This window comes from Lonchura striata, chromosome 2 (assembly GCF_050655825.1).
Source record: "Lonchura striata isolate lonStrDom1 chromosome 2, ASM5065582v1, whole genome shotgun sequence".
Taxonomy (NCBI): domain Eukaryota; kingdom Metazoa; phylum Chordata; class Aves; order Passeriformes; family Estrildidae; genus Lonchura; species Lonchura striata.
In genome coordinates this window covers 147,642,549-147,667,009 of record NC_140704.1, presented here as the reverse complement: position 1 = coordinate 147,667,009, position 24,461 = coordinate 147,642,549, and the positions used below count along the sequence as shown (strand labels likewise).

The 24,461-nt window shown below is 38.9% G+C and overlaps 1 protein-coding gene and 1 long non-coding RNA gene across 10 annotated transcripts in view; both read left to right on the top strand.

Moving 5' to 3' along the window:
- ASAP1 (ArfGAP with SH3 domain, ankyrin repeat and PH domain 1) overlaps window positions 1–24,461 on the top strand; it is a 151,203-nt gene that overhangs the window by 33,230 nt on the left and 93,512 nt on the right. For 2 of the 9 annotated variants that reach the window (XM_077782046.2, XM_077782032.2), the window contains exons 1-2: window positions 260–372; window positions 1,264–1,393. In XM_077782046.2, coding sequence (XP_077638172.1) covers window positions 260–372; window positions 1,264–1,393 — 243 coding nt within the window. Of the gene's footprint in view, window positions 1–244; window positions 373–663; window positions 795–1,263; window positions 1,583–24,461 lie in introns of those variants that run through there. The other 7 variants (XM_085572569.1, XM_077782038.2, XM_085572568.1 and 4 more) reach the window with 5 other exon arrangements.
- On the top strand, window positions 1,917–24,276 carry LOC146768471 (uncharacterized). The gene is made up of 2 exons (XR_014953091.1): window positions 1,917–19,094; window positions 19,193–24,276. It is a non-coding gene; the product is annotated as an uncharacterized LOC146768471 (long non-coding RNA).

The following is a 24,461-nucleotide window of genomic DNA, read 5'->3' as shown; positions in this document are numbered from 1 at the left end:
ACACGATACAACAATGGCTAAAGGACATGTTAACTATTCAGAAAAGCTGGCTGTGAGCGGACACAGGGCTGTAACCCGCGGTTCAGGGCACCGCGCTGGGCTCTGCGACCCGGCCACGGCAGCACCGAGACAGCTCTGCTCCGGAAAGGCTCAGGCACAGAACTGTTTACTCAAAATCAGCAGTAGCAACTTCAAGGGCTTCTCTAAATCGTAGCAGGACGTCTTAAAAATTAACTAAGTCTAAGGAGCGTAAAAACCTATGCAGTCAAGACTGCCGACAGGGGTGGCTCCCTCAGCGGTGGCTGCAGGAATCCTCGGCTCTACATCACCGGCGGATGGGGCTCCGACCGGCTGTGAGGGACCTCGGGAAGGGTAAAAAAGAAGCAAGAGACCCCGCGACCCGCCCTGGGGGCTCCCCGGAGCGGGAGCGGACACGCAGCCTGAGGCGGGCAGGGTCTCTCCTCTCCGCGCCGCCAGAAGGCACGGGACGCTCATTCTCGCGCTTAGGGACAGCACTGCAGGCCAGCACCCGCCGACCTTGTCAGCTCCCACCAGAAAGCCTTTTTTAATGATAAGAAAACGAAAGAGCGGCAGCCTCCCCCCCTCAGCAACCGCGGGGCCGGGGGAGGGGAGCGCCGGCCGCGCCTGCGCGGAGCCGCTTCCTCGTTGTGGCGCGCAGCGGCGGCGGGCGGCGCGTGCCCGTCGGCGGTGCCCGTCAGCGCGGCCCCGCGGCCCCGCCGCGCCCGGCCCGGCCCCGCCTCCGCGCCCGGGGGGCGCAGCCCGAGCCCGCGCAAGTCAGTGCTCGGCGCGGGCGGGAGCAGCGGCCGGGCCGGGGGGCGTGGGGGGTCGGCGCGGGTGGGGAAAGGGGCTGAGCCCGGCGCGGTCGCCGCTCCCCTCCCGCCGCCCTCCCCGCAGCGCCGCGGCGGGGCCGAGCTGGGCTGCTCGGAGGCGGCCGCGGGAGCGCTCCCCACCGGCGGGGCCGAGCCAGGGGCGCCGTGCGGGGGCCTCACCCCCTTCACCTCCTGCCCGGAGGAGGAGGGGGCGGCCGGGGAGAGGCTGGATGTAGAGGGCGAAGCCTCAGCCTCCCTCTGCGTCTCCGGTGCTTTGATGCTGCGGGTCTCTGCTGGCTGTTAACATCTTCTTCCCTCTGCTTTTTTTTTTTTTTCGTTTTATTTTTTTCCCTCACCTCTCCCCTCGAAACTTGGCTTCTTCTCTCTCCGGATCTGTGTGCCCGGCTTCTCCTGGGCTTTACCGGTGGGGCAGGATCATGCCGGACCAGATCACCGTGTCGGAGTTCATCGCCGAGACCACAGAGGATTACAACTCCCCGACCACCTCCAGCTTCACCACCCGCTTGCAGAACTGCAGGAACACGGTCACGCTGCTGGAAGAGGTAAATCGTCCACACCCCACATCCTATCCCCTGTTTTTTATCGTTCCCCCCCCCCACACACACACCTTTTTTTTTTTCCTTTTTTTTTTTCTTCTCCTTTTTATTTCTTTTTTTTTCTGTATGCCTTCGAGAGAGCATCAGGGACGGGGCAGCACCACCCGCCCAAATCCACAGGAGCCAGAGGCGTTGGTATGCATGTAATCTGGTCTTTTAATTGTGGGACTTTGCCCTTGTGTTGAGCTAGTTACAGAAAGCTTTTCTGCTCTGGCGTCTCAAAGATTAGTACGTAAAGTAGTTATCTGAACTTAAATGTTGCTGTGGTACTTCTTGGTATTTTCAGTGTTGTCAGTTGTTGCAGTAGAAGAAAATGCGTGAATGTTGGGGATTTTTAGAGGGAAGATGAAGGGTGAGTTTTGTTTGGGAGCGTTAGTAGAGGTTTTCCCCAGCTACTCGTTACATCCAGTACGCAGAACTCTGCAGAAATCTGCCAAGGAAGACTTGGTTTAAGCAATGAGGTAAGGATGAAGAGATGAATGTGGAGTGAGGGAAATAATATGAAAACAGAATTGGTGGAAGAAGAGGAGCAAAATAATGCAGCAGAAGAGATTTTATGGTCTCAGCACTTCAACCTTGAAGGCTCAGTGCTGGGTTTTTTTTTTTTCATGCTTGTTATGAGCATCATTTAAATGTTCACCCTGCTCTGCTGTCAAGAAATAGGAGCATGAAAATGGGTAAACTTCCAGAGCTGGTTTCCAAGGAATATCAGTCCACTGCTTCCTATTTGAGGTTTCAGAATGATTTCCAATGGACTAGGTTAGTGGATATGAGGAAATGTCTTCCAAATGACTTTAAAACAAGATAGTGTGCAGCTCTTCTCTTGCCCTGTGCTTGCTTGAAGGTACAAGCATAATGACGCTGAAAGAAGGGAGACTTTTGCTAATGTGGCAGGGTTGCAGTTAGTTGTTGTTTTGGATTATACACTTAGTTCATCAAGTATTTGTTGATTCTTCAGGAACTGGCACGTATCTAGGAGATGGATTTAATAGAGTTTTTTAATTCTGCTGAATGTGTTGGCATGAGCAAAACATTTGGTATGCAAGGAAAGAGTATTAATTATTTAATTATGGTATGTGCTTGATAGTCTTGGGTATGGAAATAGAACTCCACAGGAATCAGATCAGCTGAAGTTTTAATAGAAAAACTGTCTATGTTCAAAACGGTAACAGTGCAATTGTCTGTGGTAACTGACTAGAGTGATTGTAAGTTCACATTTAGAATTTTATATTTTGTTTTTATTGTGTAACCTAGATTAACATCTGTAACATTTTCATAACTGTAACTAGTTTGGGTTTTCTTTTCTCTTGTACCTAAGTCATGGCCACTGATAGATTTCTCAAAAATCAACCTGTTAGGTTAGTGTTTGACAGAATTGCTGCCCCCTGTTCTTAACTATGTGGAATAGGTGCAGCCATTGATATGCTTGTTAGTACACGTGACAGCATGCATAGAGTTAATAAAAATATGTGTTTTGTCATCACTGGTGACTTAACTTCTAGGGTAAGAATACAGTGTAATGCTTTCATGGTTTGGGAAATACATCAGTACAGGCTAAATGTGATAATGCCTGTCTGAAGAGAAACAAAATATAGAAGATAAATACACAGTGTTCTGCACTGTTTGTGTGGACTGTATTTTAGAAGTTTTAATGTCAGATTTTACAATAAATCAGGGGAATAAAGAATGGTGGGTACTTCTGTTGATTGTGTTTCTCTTTTTTGAATTTCTTTTGTTTGTGTAACTGTTTTATGTGCCCTATTTGAACTGATTGCAGTTTAAACTGGACTTGTTTTGCTTTTTTTTTTTTATTATCTGTAAATATAAAAAAGCTTTATTTGGTGAGAAACAAGATTTAAACAAGCTCTACTGTTTCACGTGCAAAAAATCTGCAACTCTCCCAAACTGATATGTATTAATTTGCATGGGGAAATGCAGTCAGGATGTGGCTAGCAAAAGGCTCCTTTGGAGTCTTTGTGCATGCAAGCTGCAATTACAGTGAAGACATAGTTTTGCTGCTACTGCTTTTAAGCTGGGTTGGTTTCTACACACCTGTTTACCTAAAGCAGTGAATTCTGTGAAACAAGAGATTAAAGTGAATAGTTGAAGTGGGTATTCTGTAGCTCCTGCTGCTGTTGTTGATGTGTTGTGAATGACCTAAGAATCCTCAAACAGCTCCTGAACTTCAGTGTTGAGCCTGCTGTGTTAAGGCAAAGGGGATGATTCCATCCTTGCAGCTGTTTAATTTTTACTGAATGTTGCATCTGGACTGGGGTTCTCTCTGGGCTTCTGTAGGCACTGTCAGGCTCTGTGCTGTTATGGCGCTGCTGCCTGAAGTATCTTAGGTCATTATTTTACAGCTAATTTAATTCAGCACAACCTGCACCTACCTCAGTGACTATAAGCTAGTTTGTGGATTAACTAATTATTTTCTTTATTCTAAGCGATGTTGCAAACTGGAACTATTTTCTGAACGAAAATGGAAGGGAAATGAAACAGATTTAATGAAAGTTCGGTCTGTTTCCCAGCCTCTGAGTCTGGTGTAGTTCCTGCTCTAGCTCAGATCAGTGATTAAATAAGAAACACCTTTTTATAAAGAATGTGACGAAAAATAAATTTTTTCGGGTGGATGCCTTTACCTTGTTCCCTGAAGTTGTTAAAAAATTCTGAATTTACTGTTCCTGCCTAACTAACAAGTATTCTGAAATAATATGTGATGGAATCATTTGATGATTTTTTCACTTACTTGTCCAGCAGTAGAGGAGCAGTCTGTTCAGCTGGGTGAATTGCTATGTATTATTTCCTAGTTACCACTCTTTTCCTATTAAAATAATTTTCAGTGGAGTGTTTGGATCCAGTTACATGCAATTTTGGAACAAGTTTCAATTGAAAAATCAGAGCAGACGTGTTTACTGATTCTGATGAGTTTGCATTCCTAAGTTTTCAGTGGAAGGCCCAACAAAACACAAAGGCATACCTTGCAAAATGAGAACCATGGAAGTGCTTCTCCAAAGGACTTCTCTGTTCTCAACTTATTAAAAAACAAAAGACAAAACAAAAAAAATCCTCCACCCAAACTTTATTTAAATCTGTCATAATATTAATCAAAGACAGCAGTACAAACATGTTGCTCTATAGCAGTTCATTGAATAGGAAGGTTTCATGCTACATTGTTTAAAACTACTTAAGAAGATTTGCAAGGGATTTTTTTCCTTTTAAAGTGACCAAGCTTAGATTTTTGTCATCCAGTCACACCAGATTAAAAAACAGACCCTGCCATATTTCTAGCCAGGCTTAGGCATCTTTAACAGTAATTACCAAAAGCTGTAAGATTGTTTTATAATATTTTTTTAGAGCATGAGTGTTATGTAATTGCTTCCAAGTAAACACACATTTTAAAGTTCATTCTATTGCTAAAATAATAGGCTTTTTTCTCAAACTCATAGAGAGAGGAACAACCATTATATTGTTCTATAGGTCGAGTTGGAGAGAATTTGCAATCTGTACTCCTTTTTGTTGATTTCTTCAGCCTAAACTTATATTAATGCAAGAAAATATATTTTTAACATATTTCTGCATGCAGGTGGGAGATGTCTTTTATAATGCAACACCTTTCCTCTTTAGAAAGGCTGAGAGAGTTGGAGTTTTCAGCTTGTAGAAGAGAAGGCTCTGGGGAGACCTTAGAGTAGCCTCCCAGGGCCTAAAGGTGATGACAAGAGAGTTGGAGAGGGACATTTTACAAGGCTGTGGAGTGTCAGGACAAGAGGGAATTGCTTTAAACTGAATTGGATGTAGGGAAGAAATTCTTTACTGTGAGAGTGGTGAGACACTGGAACAGGCATCCCAGAGGAGCTGTGGATGCCCCATCCCTGGAAGTGTTCAAGGCCAGTGTGGATGGGACCTTGAGCAACATGGTCTAGTGGAAGGTGTCCCTGCCCATGGCAGGGGGTGGAACTCGATGCTCTTTAAGGTCTCTTCTGACCCAAACCATTATATGAATTTGTAATAACCATATGAAGAGGGAATTATTGCATATGTAAATGGATGGCTAATTACTTTTTTAAAGTAAAAAGCCTAAGTGGTAAATATAGACACATCACTGATACAATCTCTTAAAATGCAGCCTCTGCTTTGTTTTGACCAGACATGCTTTTATATCCACAGAAGCTCCATGATTTTTTATTACTCAAATAGATTTTGAAAAGTTGATTTTAATCATTGAGTTAATATTACTTTGTAAGCTAGTTGGAATTTTTCGAGAGTGATGACATCTGTTCTGAGAATAAGTAGTGCACATGTGGGATCACCACAAGACTGTCTTGATTATCATTCTGCTGTGTCCCAGCTCCAGCTGAAAGGACATCTTTGCACCCAAGGGATAGTTCAGTTATCATGACCAGGCAGTTCTGAGTCTTTCTCTTAAAGTAGCAGATGTTGTACAGGACTGTCTGGAGACAGAGATTACCCTTAAATATTTAAATTCTCTTTAGTCAGGCTTGTAAATATGAAGGGACAGCTAGAAGCTGATGATAAAATAAAGAATAGCTTCAGTTGTGATGATGCTGATTTTGCAGTTTAATGCCTGTTTTACTGATGTACTTCTGTAATACTTGAACATTTTTAATGATTAATGTTATTTCTTTCTTTCTTTTGCACTTGAATGAGAAGCTGAAAACTCAGAATGTGCTTTCTAATAATTAGATTGGCTGCAGATATGTTTGCATTTTGCTTTCAGGTTTTGGTTTTGTTATGTTTTGGTTTTTAATTAAAAAAAACCCAAACCAACACTATTCCTGCAATGATTGTTGGTCATTTTGTTTCTCACTGTGCTGATCTGCCTGAGCACAATAGTCTGTCAGTCTAGGCTGGTCCTATAACAGATGTGTGCATAACATCAGTAAAAGAATGACTGTGTGTCTCCTGCTCTGCTTCACACATTTTGTTGTTCTCGGTGCAAGTTTGCTGTAATCTAACATAGCTTGAAAGGAGAAGCTTTTTCATGTTATTCTTCATGTCCTGGATAAGTCTCTAAGATTAGAGATGGGAAAGGGGAAAGTATGGGGTTGTTACTTTTTTTGTTTTGCCTTTTTAAATTTTTTTCTTTCAAAATGTGTTGTGTATGAATCATTTTCACAGTTTCCCATATGTAGCCTTCCCTTTGGGCTTCAGTTTATGCATTTATTTCTTATTCTACTGTGAGGAAGGACTTTTGGTATAAGGATGAGGGGACAGCATTTTTCCTCCTTATAATTTTGTTCAAACTTGTGTAGCACTGAAACTGCTATAACATCAGATCTTCTGTGGTGATTTCATACACTTTTCTACCACAAGATCCTTTTCCAGTGACAGAGTATTCTTTTCCAGTGAAAGAGTATCGAAATCAAGGGAGGCAGGTGAAACCATGCATGAGAACAGGAGCATTTCCATTCTGAATCATCTTTTGCTGGTACTATACACTGACTTTGTTCATTAGCCTGGGCTGTGATAATGGGTAGGATCTATTCTCTGTGTTTGTCAAGAGAAAGAAATAATAGAAAAAATTGATATCTCTTAATTTCTTTTGAAACATTGCTTCTATATAATCAAAACAAATTAATGATATTTCTCCATTTTTTAAATTAAAATATATTTTTATTTTTAGGAAATAAATCCAGGGAACTCCAGCAGCACTAGATTTAAACACAGCTTTTCCTAACCTTGTAAACTATTACTTATGGCAGTTAGAAGGAGTCTTGCATCACAGAGAGCTTTGCACTTCAGAGCTGGTTTTTTATGTAACAGACCATGAGCAATCTTCAGTTTTTGAAGAAATACTCTTTTGATAGCAAACCGTCCTGAAAATAACAGATAAGAAAAATTTATTTGTGTAGTTAATGAAACTCAGGATAATTGTTGCTGCTTTTGCATTAAATGACAAATTGCAACAGAGTTGTAAAGATGGGCATGTGAGCATTCTGAAATACAGAGGCCAGAGTGAGAGCACATGGGTGACTCTGGATCACAATACTGAAAATCTGATACAGATGGAGTTGACAGCAGTGTATTGTATTTAAAATGCAGCTGAGGATGCTTTTATATTTGCATGCTACAGTATTTATTCATTTAGTGTGTAATCAGTTTTACCCTTCATTTGATAGCAGTCAAAGCATTTGTCTGTAATAAGCACGCAATCTCCTTTTGCTTAAATGTGACTGATGTGAGGAAAAATAAGAAACACTCACTGGTAGCTCAGAGTTTCAGTCATGGCAGATTAATTGGCTTTGCCTTTTGAGAATCTGTATTCATTTTATGCATCTTTTTGAAAGTACTTACTACATTTGGTACTTCATATGTTTTTTTGAGACGTACTGCTTCTTGTTTTGAAATCCCAACAGGCTTCTTCATGTTTACTCATCAGTTAGGAAGCTGTGAAAGTGCTCTTTGGTGCACTCTGTTCAGTATGCTGTGCAGATAAACCCTGACAGAGTGTGTACCATATAGTCATGGGAACTTGGCCTTGATGGAGGGGAGACACTTAAAGTGACACGACTTAAAGTTTAGTTTAATGTTTTGGGTGGAGTCCTGTGGAGACACCTTCCATAGTTAAAAAGCAATAAAAAAGTACTTTGAAAAAAAAAAGAGAGGGGGGAAACAACCCACAAAGCCATGTTTGCATTTCAGCAGGGTGTCACTGAAGGACTGCATGTGAATGATTCAGAACAGAATGAGGTTGGTTTCTTACTATGAGGAGTAAAACTCAATTTTCATAACTGTTTATGATTTATAACAATATGAATAAAGATGGTTGTTAATAATTTTAAACAGCAGATGTGAAGCAAATTTACAGAGGATAATTGTAAGACTGCTCATAGCATCTCATCTTGAATGGAATACTGCTTTGCAATAAAACCATTAAGTGAAATCAAACCTAGAATCCTAAGTATTGTTTCAAATGCAAAGGTAGGCAATATAAATGTGCTCTAAAAAAAGGCTCTCAACTAATAGTGTTTTTATATCTCATGGGAAACTTCTCAGAGTCCAGTTAGTAGCATATTTTGGTACTTCTCTTAGAGACTGTTCAGCCAGGTTTGTTTGATACTGGCTAAATCTAAAGTTTATTGATGAGTACCAAAGAAAATCCCTGAGATAATAGCATGAGTTTCCTTTCCTGAGGGAGTGCAGCTGGAAGTCCACTCCCTGCTGAGAAATGCAACAAACAATTGTCTTATATTTCTGAAGAGAGAGTGTTGCTCTGTGTTATTAATTTGTGACTATATGTTATGGGTTGTAAATATCACTATCAGTGGGCTAATACTGAGGTTTTGTATAAGCATTGTGACAAGTAAGATTTTGGAATACAGTGGTCTTGATCGTGGTGATTATGGAAAACATTTCCTTTAATGATCCTGTGGAAAAGCAACAAAATGCTGTAAGGATTCAATTTCCCACTTTATACACATAGATGTGCATGTGGTCTTCTTGTCTCTTAGTCAGTGGTGAAAGGAGAGGCCTGAAGTTGTGCCAATGCTATGGTTAAGCTGGAAAGTGTATGCTTTTTCTGTCTTTTAAATAGCCACCTCTTTCTTGTTTTTCCTTCTTGTTACATTTCTTAACAGAAGAAATATAAAACTCTTTCTGATGCAGAGATAGAAACTTAAAATGCCAGTAGAGTCTTTTAATTTCTTGGTTTTCTCTTGGTTAAGAGCAAAAAATCAATATGGTGCTGGAGGTAACTTCCTACTAAACTAAAGTCTGTAGGACTGTCAGACCTTAGACATGGTGTGCTCTGGGAGCCTTCTGTCCAAGCTGGTGAGAGAATGGACCAGGTAAGGGATCTGCAGGGTGGGTGGGACATGGACTGGGTTGCCAAGCCCAGAGGGTGGGATCAGTGAAGCAAAGCCCAGCTGGCATCAGGTTGCAAGTGGCACCAGTGCCTTCCAGGATCAGTTTTGGGATTAGAACTATTTAGTATCTTTTAATTGTGTGGATGGTGGGCTTGAGTGTGATCTCATCAAGTTTATTTGGATGATAACAAGTTGTTCAATGTGCTGGCAGCAGTCATCCTTCAGTGGGACCTGGAGAAGTGGCCTGATACAGGAGGAGCCTTGTGTGAGTCATTGAAGAGAAATATGAAATTGTGCTCCAGGGATGGATGGAGTTGCCATGTGCAGCAGTACAGGCTGGCCAGAAGACAGTTTTCCAAGGAAGAACCTTGGACTCAGGTGGATGAGCTGTTGAGTGTGGGTTCACAGTGACAAAGGCCAGCCACATACTGGGCTGTGTTAGTGAAGTTGCAGCCAGCAGCCAGAAAACAGTGGTTCTTCCCCTCTGGCAGGAACTGTAAGACCACATCTAAAGTACTGTGCTTGATGTTGACCAATACATTAAAGAAATTATAGACTGCCAAAAGTCCAGGTGAGGATCACCAAGATAATTAAGGGCCTAGAGCACATCACTTAATGAGGGAAGACTTCTTCAGCCTTAGACAGGAGACTAAGGGAAGGTCATGTTAATTTCTCCAAGCATATAGTATATGTAAAGGGAGAAAACTGATAGAGTAGAAATTCTGATTACTTTTGAGGAAGCTTTGAAGGGGTGTATTTGTGTTTTTTTATTATTATTGTTATTATTTTAGGGGCTTGTTTGTTTTGAACCATAAGTATGGTGAGCAAGTGCTCAGAGAATGTGAAACCTCTTGTCCTCAGAGACATTGAAAACTCCACTTGACCGTAGAAGTAGGCTCCTTAAAATTGTTTGGACTGCATGATTTAATCTTTTAGAATGTAAGGAGGCAGGGTAAAGCGGTTGTTTACTTTCATGAATGTGTTTTTGTGTTTTCAGGTAGGAGTTTACAGTAAGCTTATTCTTGGAAAAACAGCACATTTAAACCTAATAAAACCAGTTCAAGCAAAATTGAGATTTTTTTTTTCGTTCAGTGGAAGACTGCTTTAATAGAGGAAATGGGATACTACTCACGCTTCTGCAAAGGTGTAGTTGAAAAAGCTTATCAAATTTGGGGCTTTATATGATTTTTTAGGAATAGTTTGAATAGTTATTAAATGTTGGAAAATTATATAGTTATTTTTAAATGACCAGTCTGTACTTCTAGCCAGCTAATTTATTCTGTAAAGTTATAACTATATTACAGCTGAACTATGTGTCTGCTAGGTTAATTTTTTTAACTTTAGTTATTAACTTTTCTTTGTAGGTAAGTGGTTTGAATTTTGAATTCTGGAGATCCCACTTTGAATTTATTAAATTAATTTCCTTTCTTCTTGTAAAACATATTACTTTTCAGGTAAATTATCTTTTCATTTTTTCTTTTTGATTCTCAAAGCAAGAATTTTGGACTAAAGAGGGAAATACACCTGAAGAAGTGTCGTTAATACAAAACTTAATCTTTTCTATAGCACTTCAGAAAAACTTACTAGGGATGGAGGAGGCAGGAAAGGATAAAATATAGCAGGTTTTGTTTGTTGGGAGAGTTGTCTTGTTATGAGACTGCACTAGGATTTAGATATTCTATTTTGGTTAGGTTTTAAAAACTTCATTTTCTAAAGTCATGGAATATGGGGAATTTTTTCCTGATGGCTAATCTCAACCTACTATATTTCAGTTTGAAGCCATTCCCCTTTGTCTTATCACTACATGCTCTTGCTTAAAATCTCTTTCCAGCTCTGTTGTAGCCTCCTTTAGGTACTGGAAGGTGCTATAAGGTTCCCCTGGAGCCTTCTCTTCTCCAGACTTAACAAACCCTCAGATTGCTGAGGAGACTCTCATTTCATAGGAGTGGTGCTCCAGCCCCCTCATCATGTTTGTGACCCTCCTCTGGACTCACTCCAGCAGGTCAGTGTCCCTCTTATGTTGGGGACCCAGAGCAGAACACAGCACTCCAGATGGGGCCTCACCTCCTTCAACCTGCTGGCCACACTTTTCTTTGTGCAGCCAAGGGTACAATTGGCAACTGCACATTGCTGGCTCGTGTCTGACTTGTTTTTGACCACCAGAATCCTCAAGGCCTTCTTGACACTGCCTCACTCAATCCATTCATCCCCCAGCCTTCTGATATAGGGAGTTGCCAGGACCCAGGTGCAGGAAGTTGAGCCATTGGTTCAAACACTTTGGATGTGGTCATCAAGCCAATTCCTTGTCATCCAACCTGTATCCATCAAACCTGTATCTCTCTAATGAGTGACAAGGATGTTGTGTGTGACCAGGTCCTAGGCCGTACAGAAGTCAAGGCTGGTGACATAAAAAACATATGACAATCAAACTACACTAAAGCAATGCTCATGCAAAACAAACAAAACCATTTAAATTAATATTTCTACATGGTAATGTCATAGGCTTGAAAGTAGTTGAGCTGTTCTGTGCAGTGTGGAGTAAGGAAATGAAGACAGCTGTTAGAAAAATGTAATGGTGATGTTAAAAGCAACTTAGGATGCTTTTGTTCAGTGATAACAGAGTGCCTGTTTACAACCTTCAAAAACTGTTTGTTAATTGTCAGTTTATTAAACCGTTGAATTTTAATGAAGTTGAGTGATGCCAGGATGAGTATAGCAGAGTGTGAAAATTGTGTCAGGCTGTGCCACATTGTAAGTAAGGATCATGACAGGACCGTGATGGTCCATCCCTGTGTTCTTAATAATGTAGCATATAATGCTGATGGTGTTTGTGAAATTAGCAGGAATGGATGACTTTTAACTAAGAATTTTTAAGGAGGTAGCTTTAATTTAAGATACATGGATGTTGTAGGTTGTGTTTTGGCTGTGTATTTTTCTTGCCTCACTCAAGATTATGGGGAAAATTGTTAAATGAAGAGTGATGATGCTATGACAATGCAAGTGGGATATCCTGACAATGTCTGTTGTCCAATCCAATCTCTTATCTTGGAAAAGTATTTGTATTATCTGTGTTAGTCATGAAGTTGAAATGTATTAAAACAGACAATGAGTTTATAGCAGACAAGAAGTTATAACTAACTAGAAATAGGAAGTTGAATGAATTTGCTTTAAATGTTTTGACAAAGCTGTTTCTACTGTAAAACTGGTCTCACACACTACAAACCTTATAAATGATGCTTTGATTTCTTTTGCAAATTGTTCTTCCTATGAGACTTTGCCAAAATTAAGCTTTTATTATTTGATTTGGGAAAAGCTAATTGGGCAAAACAATATGATTTTGATTCTTTTGCAAGGCAGATGGATATATATTTTTAGTTTTCTAATATATTGTCATGGCTGCAGCACTTAAAATGGTATATTTTTTAGGGGATATTTTGTGGTGGGAATATTTATTTGTTGCCCCTTTGGTTGTAGCTTTTCTTCCCGCGTGTCTAGTGTCTTTTAGGGAGGGATGAAAGAAGCCTAAAAAGACTTTTGATGTGAAGACCTACTTAAATTATTTTTCATTGTTATGATAACAGAATGGTCTGCTCACAGATTTGGAAGGAATGGTCATATTCCTTAGGTGATGTGATTCAAGCATACAGAGAAGTAAAATCTTTTGGGGTGGGGTCACTTGCAGAAGCCCAGGTGCCCAAATATTGTCTGCTCACTAGTACAGTTATAAGGAAAGAGATGCTAAATCTCTCTAAACCCTCCTTTTTAAAAATGTTTATAATCCTCTGGTGGCAATTTTGTGGCCAAGCTTTCACAGGAAGTGCTTGGAAGGAGACCTTGTTTAAATTGGCAGAGAAAACATGAGAAGAAATGCCATTTTTTTCTTTGCTGACAGTTTGCAGGTTTAATGAAGCTCTTTGCTGCTGACTTAAACCCTTAGATTCACTTCCTGCACTTCCCTGTCTCCCCATTTCATTTGAAGTGCTCCATATGCTTCTCTGCTTGCTTTTTTCCACCATGTCTAGGACAGGTTTTTCAAATGGTTTTTTTTGTGGTTAAAACAGCTGTAATGGTATTGCTTTACTTCAGCAAAGCCTGCTGTATTTGCTGAACTCATGTGTAGTTTAGTACAGCTTCCTGTTTTTCTCATCCTATTTAATTAGGCAACATGTTGCAGCAAAGCAGCTTCCTTTAAAATGAATCAGTGAATGTTGTGCATATTGTAAATATGAAAGCAATTCATGTCTCTTTGAATCTTAAAAATCATGGGTATTTTTCCACAGCTTTAATGTTTGTGTGGAAGGCCAAACCTGGTTGCATACAAAGCAATTTTCTCCCTTTCTGTGTATTCATTTTTGATCTGATTTACTTTTTTTTCTCTATTGTTGCCTTTTGATGGTAACAATAAAGAGCTGTCCTGCCTTATTTTTTTTTGTCATGATCTCAATTGCTTCATGACATGTAACTTGTTCCTACAAGTAATGGTTGTGCTTCATTGTGTCCAGATGAGTGTATGCCATTAGATAACTCATCAATAAAATTGACAAGTACTTATTAGAACTGTATCATTTGTCTTGCAGTGAGCATGGTATAGTGTTATTGTTCTTATAGCAATATAGCTGTTTCTTTAAAACATTCCCTGTGTGTTCCCTGTGAGAAAAGGAAAGGGAAATGAGGAGTTAATACAATGTAGCTGGTGCAGAGCATAATTCATATTATAAACCTGGGAAACAATTACAGGCTTGGGCATTAGTATGAAATCGCTGATTGGTTCATGACTCAAACTGGTAAATACTGGGTGGAGTGATGACATTTTGCTTGTAGTTGAAGTATGCTGAAAGCACATGTACAATGTGTACAGAGATATCTGGATGGATGCCTCTTCTCTGATAGAGTGAGTGATTTTGCCTGTTGTAAACAGGCACCTGGACCTTTGTCCATGTGCCAAAAGTTAAACCAGAAGGCTGTGCTTTAGACTTACTCAACAGGACGTTTTGGAGTATCATTCATCAAGTTGCTAGATGACTCTCTAATTTGAAACAAACCTATAATCTTGTGGTAGAGAAAGAAAACCTGACTTTGTTCATTGTTAAGTAGAGCTGGAACTTGGCCTGAGGCTTTAAAACTAAGTAGATGCACCTGTAGTGAATGTTACTAGGTGCAAGAAACAGCTTACGTGGTGTTAGTGATTCCTCTATGTGAGTGAAGTGCTTGAAGGACTTCCCAATCATTATGGACTGAACTACCAACCTGCTGAGTAATTCCACCATTTGGGGAGTTCATGGTGCTTCTGCTGGAAGAATTTACAAATGTAGTTAAAGCTTGACCACAATTGAAAATTTTAAAATAAAGATCACTCTCAAAACAGCTGTAAATGAGTTAAATGTATAAAATACTAGGGTTGGATTGTTTGAATTTTTAACTATTGCTTATATATGCTGAAAGTCTTTTTAGTGTTGTTTCCTGTCTGTGAAAGCAATTGCAAGAAAAAAAATTATATCTCCTGGTCAGTTGAATGCTAGAGAAGTGGGTTTGTTCCTGTCCAGTTAATGAGTTTTTCTGAGGAAATCAAAAAATCATGTAGTGTGTTTTCCACATGATCAGTAATTGGAATTTCTTAATTTCTGAGAACTTGCCTTGAAGTTAAATAGCCTAGCTGAATGAAGAGAATACTGTGGCCTCCATGGGAAGGCAACTGAATGTATTAATTGACCATAGAAAACTTTACAAAACACTGGTGTACTGGACACTTAACTGTACTGGAAGATCTTAACTCTGATAGGTCATCTTAGTGTCTTTGAAAGGGCCCCAGGTAAATGAAATCATACTGAAAAATCCCGAGTTATAGTAGGGTCTCATAAAATGGCAAAAGAATATTTCATATTTCTGTTTTCAATGCAGGATTTGAGTAGCATGTAGTTTTAATGAGAAGGAAACATATGCAAGCCTAGAAGTTTATAATAAAAGTAGACTGAAAATGTTTTAAAAAGCAGTTCACTGAGTACCACTCAGCCTTTTGGGAAGATGGGCTGGGATAAATTAAAATGGAAGTCTATAGAGACAGATGGTCATTTAGGGATGTGTCTTACATGTGGTAACAATTAAGATGTGAATGGAGCCTGCAACTGGGCTTCTGTAAGCTAACCTTACTTTTTACCCTCTGTGTGTCAGGGTATATTCACACACATCAATACAAAAAATGTACACACACTTCAGTATAAAACTGAATAGAGCTACTGCTTTTCTGTCTGTGCTGTGGTTTCTGGCCCACTAAGCAATGCACATGGAGGATACTGACAACTAGTGCTCTTTCTTCCTCAATATGGGCATTTAATTTGAATTCAGCTGATGCATAGAGTTGACCCAGGCGTGTCACTTCTCTCTTGAAACTTAAAGACAGTTGGTAAATTTAGGGTGGTATAGAATCATAGCATGGTTTGAGTTGGAAGGGACACTCACATGCTTCTATTTCCAATGTTCCACTTATGAGAAGGAAGATCTTCAACTGATTCATGAGCTTTGGTTTGACTGCATTGTTTTCTCAAACAGTCTTCCTGTAATCCATGTTTGTATTGGGCTTGTATTTTGAAGCTTTATCTTTAGAATAATTTTGACCATTCTTAGGAAGCTTTTAAATGAGTTTGAAGAAGCCCTACTTCATACTTTGTGTGCAGCTTTTAAAGCACTTTTTCTGGTTTTTATTAATAATGGAATTTAAAAAATGGAATACAACAATATGTTGGTTGAAGAGATAGTTTATGTAGAAAAATGAAAATGCATGGAGCAGAATAATAGATGTGTTCCTCAAGTGCACATGTTATGTGGATGTAATGAGTTGTGCTGTCTTGGATGTTGCTTCCAAAAAATTGTGAGCCATGTGATGAAGTATAGAGCCAAAGGTAGATAATGAGAGTTTATGATCATGTTCCAGGATCTGCTAGGGACCAGGTATAGTTTAGTACTTAATGAATTGAAGCATCATGTTACTGCTCCAAAATGTTAGTCAGAACGCTTTCCCTTTCCTCAGCTGAAATGAAAGTTATGTTTAAAAGCTTCAGCAGTATTAAATTTAACATTAAACTGAGCAGCATTTTATAAAGAAATTTTATTAATTTCTTCTCTTTAAGCAGACTTTGAGCAGATCATTTGGATGGTACTTTCCACCCAGCTTTCCATCGTTCTGTTTTACCTTGTATATCTTGTCCCTTCTTGACGAGCCTAAAGTTGGTTGATATCAAGTCTGTGTGGATGACTCTGAAATGCATTAGTGCTTGTAGCAAGACCTCCAATAGACTTAGATAACAATATTTTCTATAAAAGCTACTTTTATTTTGCAGAAATAAATCTATTATTCACAAGCTGGTCGATTTTGTTTTCTTGGGTAGTTTTTTCTGAAAGATGGTGTCTGTCCCTCTAAACTGTACTGGTTCTGTCCTACTTATCCTGCTATTAATTCTGTCCTGTTACCCATTTTTGTAGCTGCTTCTGAGACTCCCTGGCTTATTTGAACATGATAATGAGAAAAGTGAATGGTTAGGAACTGAAACACACATTGTAGGTGGAGAAGTGTGCTGTGATTGAAACAGTTAAAAGTCTATGTGCTCAAGATAGTTTCAAAACTTGTTTAGGTTGTCAAATTTTTCTCCAAAAACTACCACCACATTGAGTCAAACCACAATTTCTCCTAAATCTGTATCCTGCTCTTTAACAGTAATTTATCAATAGCATTTGTTTTGGGGAGAGCATTAACAGGAAAACCATGATACTATTTCAACAGTCTGGTGCTCAGAAATTTTCTGAGCTGAAGATGATAAACTATTAAGCACACAGATGTTTTGAATATCCTTCTTATTAATTAGAATTTGCTAGCATCTATGAAAACATAAATTTCACATCTTACCTGTTGGTGTTTAAGATAAAAAACAGAGTTTTTAATTAAAATTTCATCCTTATGGTTTAATTTGGCATTTTAATAGTATGAGAAAAAAAAAAAAATTCTATGTTTATTTCCTCTGATCTTACAGACTGTAGATGTCTCTTGCTTTGCATCAAGCTCTTCTTTTTGAGCTTGAAGAACATTAGCATATACATATTTAATCCCACCCCCTTAGGAAGCATTTCCATAGTTGAGGTCAACCTAGTGTCTTTCTTATATCCCTCTTTTAACTGTTTGAGGTACAAAGAACAAAATGCAGATGTACCATGAACTTCTATCTTGGTATAAGAATGCCTTTTGTGCTGCTTTTATTCTGTCTTCAGTGTTTGATATCCTGGTAGTTCCTAAATATTCAAGGATAGTTCAAGAAAACTCTTAAAACTGCAGCATGTATTTTGTCTACCGTGTTCATGGTTGATTCAGAGACTCGCATTATATATGTAAATTTACAAAAATGTTTTTTTATGTGCATTGCTTTATGCCTTTTCATATATATTTTTCATGTGCTTTCTTAAAGGGTAGTTAGAATTTGTGAAGTTACATGACCTCTTCACATCTAGTTTTCATTTTTCTTTCTTGAACATCTTGTATAGTCAATGAACTTTGTCACTTTACCAACCATATTATTTCAAGACTGTGTAGTTGAGCTACACAGATGGCAGAACTGATACCTAATGACTTCTCTTGAATGGCAAAATGGACATTTTGGAGTTAATTCATATTTCCTTTAAATCTAAACAGTTGCTGCTCTGGAAAAATGGCTTTTCCTCATCTCATGCAGTTGTTTTTTTATCAAGCACCTTTGGTGTTGAACATTGGTAGATCTTGTTGAAAATTCAGGTAGACTATATCAAATAGGTTGCTAACAAACCTATTTGTCCACCGAAAAGCAGATGAAGTATATTAAATGACTTGGATCCTGAGATAGCTCTTCACAAAACTAATGGTTTGGGTTATTTTTGTTCTCCCTCTCCCTATGTTTGTCAGTTTCTTTGTCATTTTGAGGTGTGGGAATGAGAGAGGAGGTTCACAGCTGAGTTAAGACAAGATTTTTGCTTTAGATGTGTTTGAAAAATATATTGGTTTGTAGGCATTTAGAAAAATAGCCACTGCAGATCTCCTGGTTTGTGATTTTTACATTCAGTTTGCAGAGTGCTTCTATGATTTCCTTATTTGCCCATGACTTCATCTTTTTGGAGGATGTCTTCTTTTGGTAATCTCATTTACAGGCTCTTTTGTCATTGTGGTCATTCTGAAAAGCTGTTTTTTAAATTACAGACATTCATTTTCTTAGATATAGTTATGTAAAACATTACAATCAAAGGTCTGAAGTTGTGTGTTGTAGAACGGGGGAAGATCTCCCAATATACCTTGTTGAAAAACTGTAATACTGAGAATTATATGTGAGTACTAATTTAATACAAGTAAGTATTTATACTGTTTCACCAGGAGACCATCTCACATTAAACATAATTTTAGTGTACTTTCTAAAAGTTTTTGTGCTTTCAAATAAGCTAAGGTTAATAATGCAAATATTTGTACATTTTCAGGAAAAAAGACCCTTTTAGGCAGCTGACCTTTGCTAAAAGCATGGCCAAGACTGGAATGCTTATGGAAGAATTTTACTTTAGAAGTACACTGGAGACATGAGCATCTAAATTCAAATGGGATTGCTGAACATATTTTGCATGCATTATCCTTGTCCACTGATGTGATGTTCAAAATGTCAGGAGACTTCCTTTCTGTGTGAAAAATGAGACAGCACTACTGTGGGTCAGCAAGCATTAGAATACCCTGGCCTGAAGTTGTCATCTGAGAATTGGGCAGATATTTACTTCAAAAACATGAACAAGTACTTAAAACTGGGCTAAGTCATTTAGTAGAATCAAGGGTAAGGTTCACAGTGTTAAGAGTTTTTTCTCTTGCTTAGTTAAATGTGTTAAAGTAAAAATATTTATTCTTTACAATGTTACCTGTGTGTCTTTACAGAGAAGATTTTGTCCCTTCTGCTGTCCTTGTGTCAGTGCATTGCTGTGGGGCAGAGCCTGCTGGAGCTGTATTAACCACACGAGTGCCTGCGCAGGAAATGGAAACTTTCTTGCATGCGCTGCAAGAGAAATTGTGACATGATTGTGCAGGTGGCACTGCTGGTGGGAAGTTCTGCCTCTCTGCAGGGAGGATGTCCCTTCTCTGCTCTGCTCCTGAACAGGGTTGGTTAGGGAGGGAGGTGGGATAATCAGTCTTCAAGCGGACATGATCAATTCGGGATTTAAAAGCATGTAGCCAGCCACTTTTAGTTACACTGTTGGCCAAAGCAAAGGATAACTTTGGGTTTTTTTACGTTGCCTTTCGGCTTGGTTTCTTTTCAGCTTTCTTTTGATCACCTGTGCAGCACAGCAGCACCAGAGGGTGTAAGTCCTCCAGGCTTAACTTGTTATCCAAGCAGTTTCTTTGTTCTTTGCTTCAGTACACGGGCAGATGAGCCTCTGGTGTTACACAAGTCCCCTTTAACCGGGGGTAGTTGTTTGTGCAGCAGGAGTGGTGTTTGCTGTCACCCTTCCTCCCCAGCCTTCTGTTCTCACCAGGCTTGTGTGCCTGGAGCAGGGAGTGAGCAGCACTGGACTGTGCCATAGCAGTGGCTCTTGCCACAAGTGGCTTTTGGCTCTTGCTGCTGAAGAATGAATTGCCTACCTCTCCTTACTTTTGTTCCTGTGGTTTGTGGTTCCTTTTTAGGGGAATACTTGTTTACTGAGCTGGATGTTTTGGCTGACAGTTTTTAAATGTGAAAAAAATATACCAACAAGGCATCTGCTTTACAACTGGGATTGAGCTGAAATGGCAAAAGGAAAAAGTTCTGTGGAAAGAAAAAGGGATGAAAAGGGAGATGAAGTTCTTCAGGCAGGGTGGAGGAATAGTCTTTTGTATTATCTTCAGCATGTGGCTCTCTTCATCTAGTTTCTTTTTTTTCATTACAGGATGGCAAAATGTATCATTAGATTGAACTAGGAATTTGTTTGAAGCCTGAAGGTACCCAGAGTTGTGGGGGTTTTTGGGATCTTTGATGTTCATTAGGGAGTAGTTCTGTGCCAGGTAATGTTTACTTTGCCTTTTTTAGTTTCCTTTGCAAACTGCAGTTGTACTGTTTCATACTTCCTCCTGTAACTGTTGATGTTTCTTATTTAGCTTTTCTTTCCCAGACTAACTCCTAGGCTTTAGAAAATTTGGTTGTCTGACCTCTGTGGGATTAAATTAATACAAGAAAAAAATTGAGATTACGTGGTTTTGAGTTTTTTCCTTTGTATTAGTGGGTTTTTTGTTTTGTTTGTTTTTTACAAAGGACTGTAATTTTTTTCACAGCATGTTAGTACTAAAGTTTCATGTAATAGATTATCCCCATGTGGTCATTAAGTCAGTATTTAAAATAGTACCGTCTTAATGTCATGCTTTGTGCTTGTTTTTTATATTTTTCTGATGATAGACAGTAAATTGTACTTTAATTTTATTTTCTGTTCTGAATATTTCATTGTTTGTTTTTCGGATAATTTTAGATAAATGTTTTTTAAGTCTAATGGAAACTCTTCACAATCTTAAGAGTTGACTTCATAAAATTAGCAGAACTTTACATTTGGTGTCATATTTAAACTAAAGTACTGTTTAGAAAGACAGAGTAGTTATGTCCTTCGAATCATTACTTACAGCAAATGGAAACTGTTTTTACTTTGTTTCCTCACTCTCAATACATTTAGTTCTCTCCACTCCTCTTTTTACTGTGTTTTCTCAGTCTCAATACATTTAGTTCTCTCCACCCCTCACATTGTAACCTTCTGTCTGAAGTCATGTGGGTGATCTGGTACTACAGCCAGGTGTCACGGGTATTAACTAATCAGATTAAGAGAAACTGAAATAGAGAAAGGAACTTGCACGGAAGGTCAGAGTATTGTGACAGCAGTAATGAAACGTCTGCGTGGTTTGTGTAGGAAGCTGCCGAGTTTCAGTTTGAGGCCAGGAGCTGACTAGATGCCTGCACCAGGGTTACTCTGAGTGATTGATAGGAGGATTGCTCTTTGAGGGCTGATGAATAAGCTGGATTCCTATCTCTGTAATCGTGTTATGACCCAGGCTGGCCTGAGCAGGTCACAGGGCACCACTGCGGCAGCTGAGCCCTGTTGTTGCTTTCAGCCAGGGATACCACTGAGATGTTGCAGGCTGCCCAAGAGAAGTCTGAGGAGACAACCTACAACCTTCTGGGTATTCTCACTAGCCTTTGAGATGTGTACTTCGTCTGTTTTGTAGTGAATAGCATTTACTGATTGTTACACCGTTTCATTAAATGGTATTGTGGGAAACATACCTGAAAAGCATTATCTAATTCATGAAAGTTACAACTTGCATGATAAAGTTGAATGAATGGTGAATTAAATGATAAATGGAATTGTAATTTAATTTTAATTCTAAGATCAAAAGCAAATTGTAACCATTGAAACTAAAAAAAAAAATGTTGCCAAATATATTGGGTGCCTCTTGGAATAAGAGCTGGCTTTGTCCAATATGAAGGCAGCTTCTGGTGTCTTCTCACAGGAACTACCTTGTAACCTGTTTTTTATTGCTCTGCCTACAGCTACCAAAACCTTTCCTCATAAACCAAATGCGCTAAATAACACATCCACTTAGCAGAAAAGTTATTTTGATGTTGAATTTGAGAATGTCCTTATCCAAGTTGTGGTAACAACAGCTGTCAAGTATGGCTGTGGATTAGGGAATAGAGAATAGAATGGTAAAAGATTGATCAAAACAGCACACAGTGCTAATAGTGCAATGTTTTGTATAACACTCTCTAATGTGAAATTGCCTGAAAGTACTTGCTAAGATCTAGTTTGACTGTTAGTGTACTTAAAGGACATTTAAATCAGTTTTTCAGAGATATTACATGTGTACCAAGTTTGACGATTTCGAGGGAACCAGACTTTGAGTAGAGTTGGTCTGGAAGCGTATGCAGTGCCTGTAGGAGTCCCTGTGCATCCCTTGTAGATTTTGCAGAATGGATACAATGAGTGTGTGCTGATGTTCAGGTTGCTGAGTATGTACAGGAGTTTCTGATGCATTTCATGTGATGGTACTTAGGCTGGGTCAAAAACCCTCTGGGAATTCAAACAGCTGCAGAAAATCCTCAATTTGTCTAAGCACAGTTTCTGAATTCCTTAACCTGTCATAACACTTCACTTCCTGGATCATCCAGCTGAGGTGGGAACTTGTGCTTCTGATAACCCCTTGAATAATCAAAAGGATGTAATAGGTAGCTGGGGTGTTGGTGGCAGACCTGTCTTTGGTAACTTGCTACATGGTGGAATTAAGAATTCAGTATTATTTTGTTACCTTAAAATCACAATCAACTCCAACCATGGTAAAATGGTGTGCAAATTTAAAACATTGATCATGACTTTGTGAATGGTAACATGCAGTGCAAATATTTCTGAATGAAATAGGAAAAAAATGGGAGAATGATGTTTTATCAAGTTGCATCTGACTTCATTTAGAGTTTTTCTCCCCTTCCTGTCCTCTCTCTCTCACTGAGTCAGCTGGAGAACTGCCTGTCCTGAATTCTTTCTTTCATCATACCTCCTGCTGCACCTGGTAAAAAGCACAACCAGCCTTGATGCAGTGTTTGTATGTATGACTAATCTTATCCTTGAAGCTATGGGTGGAAAAGATGGAGAGGTCTAGACTTAAAATTTTCTTCAATCTTTTCTTTCTTTCTTGCAGCTGAAAATATGGGTCAAGGTGTATTGCAGACTAGCATGTTGTATTTGACAGGCTGATTAATGAATGTGTTTGCCTGAGAGTGTGGTAAAATTTTCTGTCCCTTTTTGTGACTTACTAAGGATGTTATTTTGCAGCATCTGAGTTACCTTTTTTTTTTTTGATGGCGCAGACTGTGACTTTATACACCAGCAATCATATTTTATACAGTGTATTGAATGGGATAAGTATGTGTCATTACAGGCATTGACTTGTGTGTAGCCACAATGAGGTCTGCAGTTTTTGTGGTAACTGGCATCCAACTTTTTTCCTTATAATAACAGTAAGCAGTAACCCATACCTGCTTATCAAGTGTAAACAGGGCATAGAATGAATATTTGAGAAAAACAAACTGAAAACCCCATTACTTATATGTGCATTTGTTCTTCTTCTGTCAGAATAAGATGTATTCAGTTGTTCTTACCACAACTGCAATAAAATCATCATCTTTGAAAAAGAATAGCTCATTCAAGAATACTCATACTCTAAAGGTACTGCTAATGTATAATGTTACACAATTCAGCGGGAATAGTTAAATTGTATACTAATAAACATATTATTGTGAGTATTCCTTATTTGCTGTGATTTGTGATGAATGAGTTGTAGCAAGACCTGTTAAAATTACTCATGTTTACTGATGCCAGTGTTAAGTGAAAAGTTTCTGTTCTTAGTTCAGTGGTACAGTAACTACATCAGTGATGACTTGGGTAGTGTTAAGACCACACATATGTGTTATTCTTTTGAGAGCACTTGAGATAGCTCAGAGGATATTATTTACAGGCAAAGCAAAATCGTGGACAGCTTGTTTTTCATTCCTTTCCAGCAGCAGTTTAGATTGATTGTGCTGCAAGCTGGCAATTATGTTTCATCTTTGGAGGCCCTAAAAGATACCTTTAAGGTACATATATGTTTTAGTGTCTCTCTAGGTACTTTTTGAAAACAGTGCTTCTCCTGACAAGTGAGTTGCTTGGAAACTGCTGGATGATTTGGAAAGTGTATTTTCTGGTTGTAATACTCCTTGTAATGTATGGTACAGATACAGTGAAGACCTGTAAATTAGGTGACTGCAAAAATTGCACAGTGCTGTTAATAGAAACTTGTAAAAACATGGTCTAAGCTATTCTGGGTTTGTTCCAGGCTGGGAGCATGCACGGGGGTATCTATTAATAGTTCAGTTTCATTTTATTTGTTAAGATGCTGTATATTGGTTATATATCTTAAGATTTGTAAAACAAAACAAGACAACTTACATTGCATGCTCTATAGATATTCATACATTGGTAATAACTTATTGGTTCTTCAAGACTTGGTTTTATTCTTATTAATATTGATGAGTCATTTCTGCAGAGGTTATTTTGATTCCTTGTGTCACAAGAAATAATTTAAAAACTGCTGCTTCTGCTAATAAAGAGCAAAAAGCTTTATACTGACTCAAGGCATAAACAGAATAGAGGTTTCAACT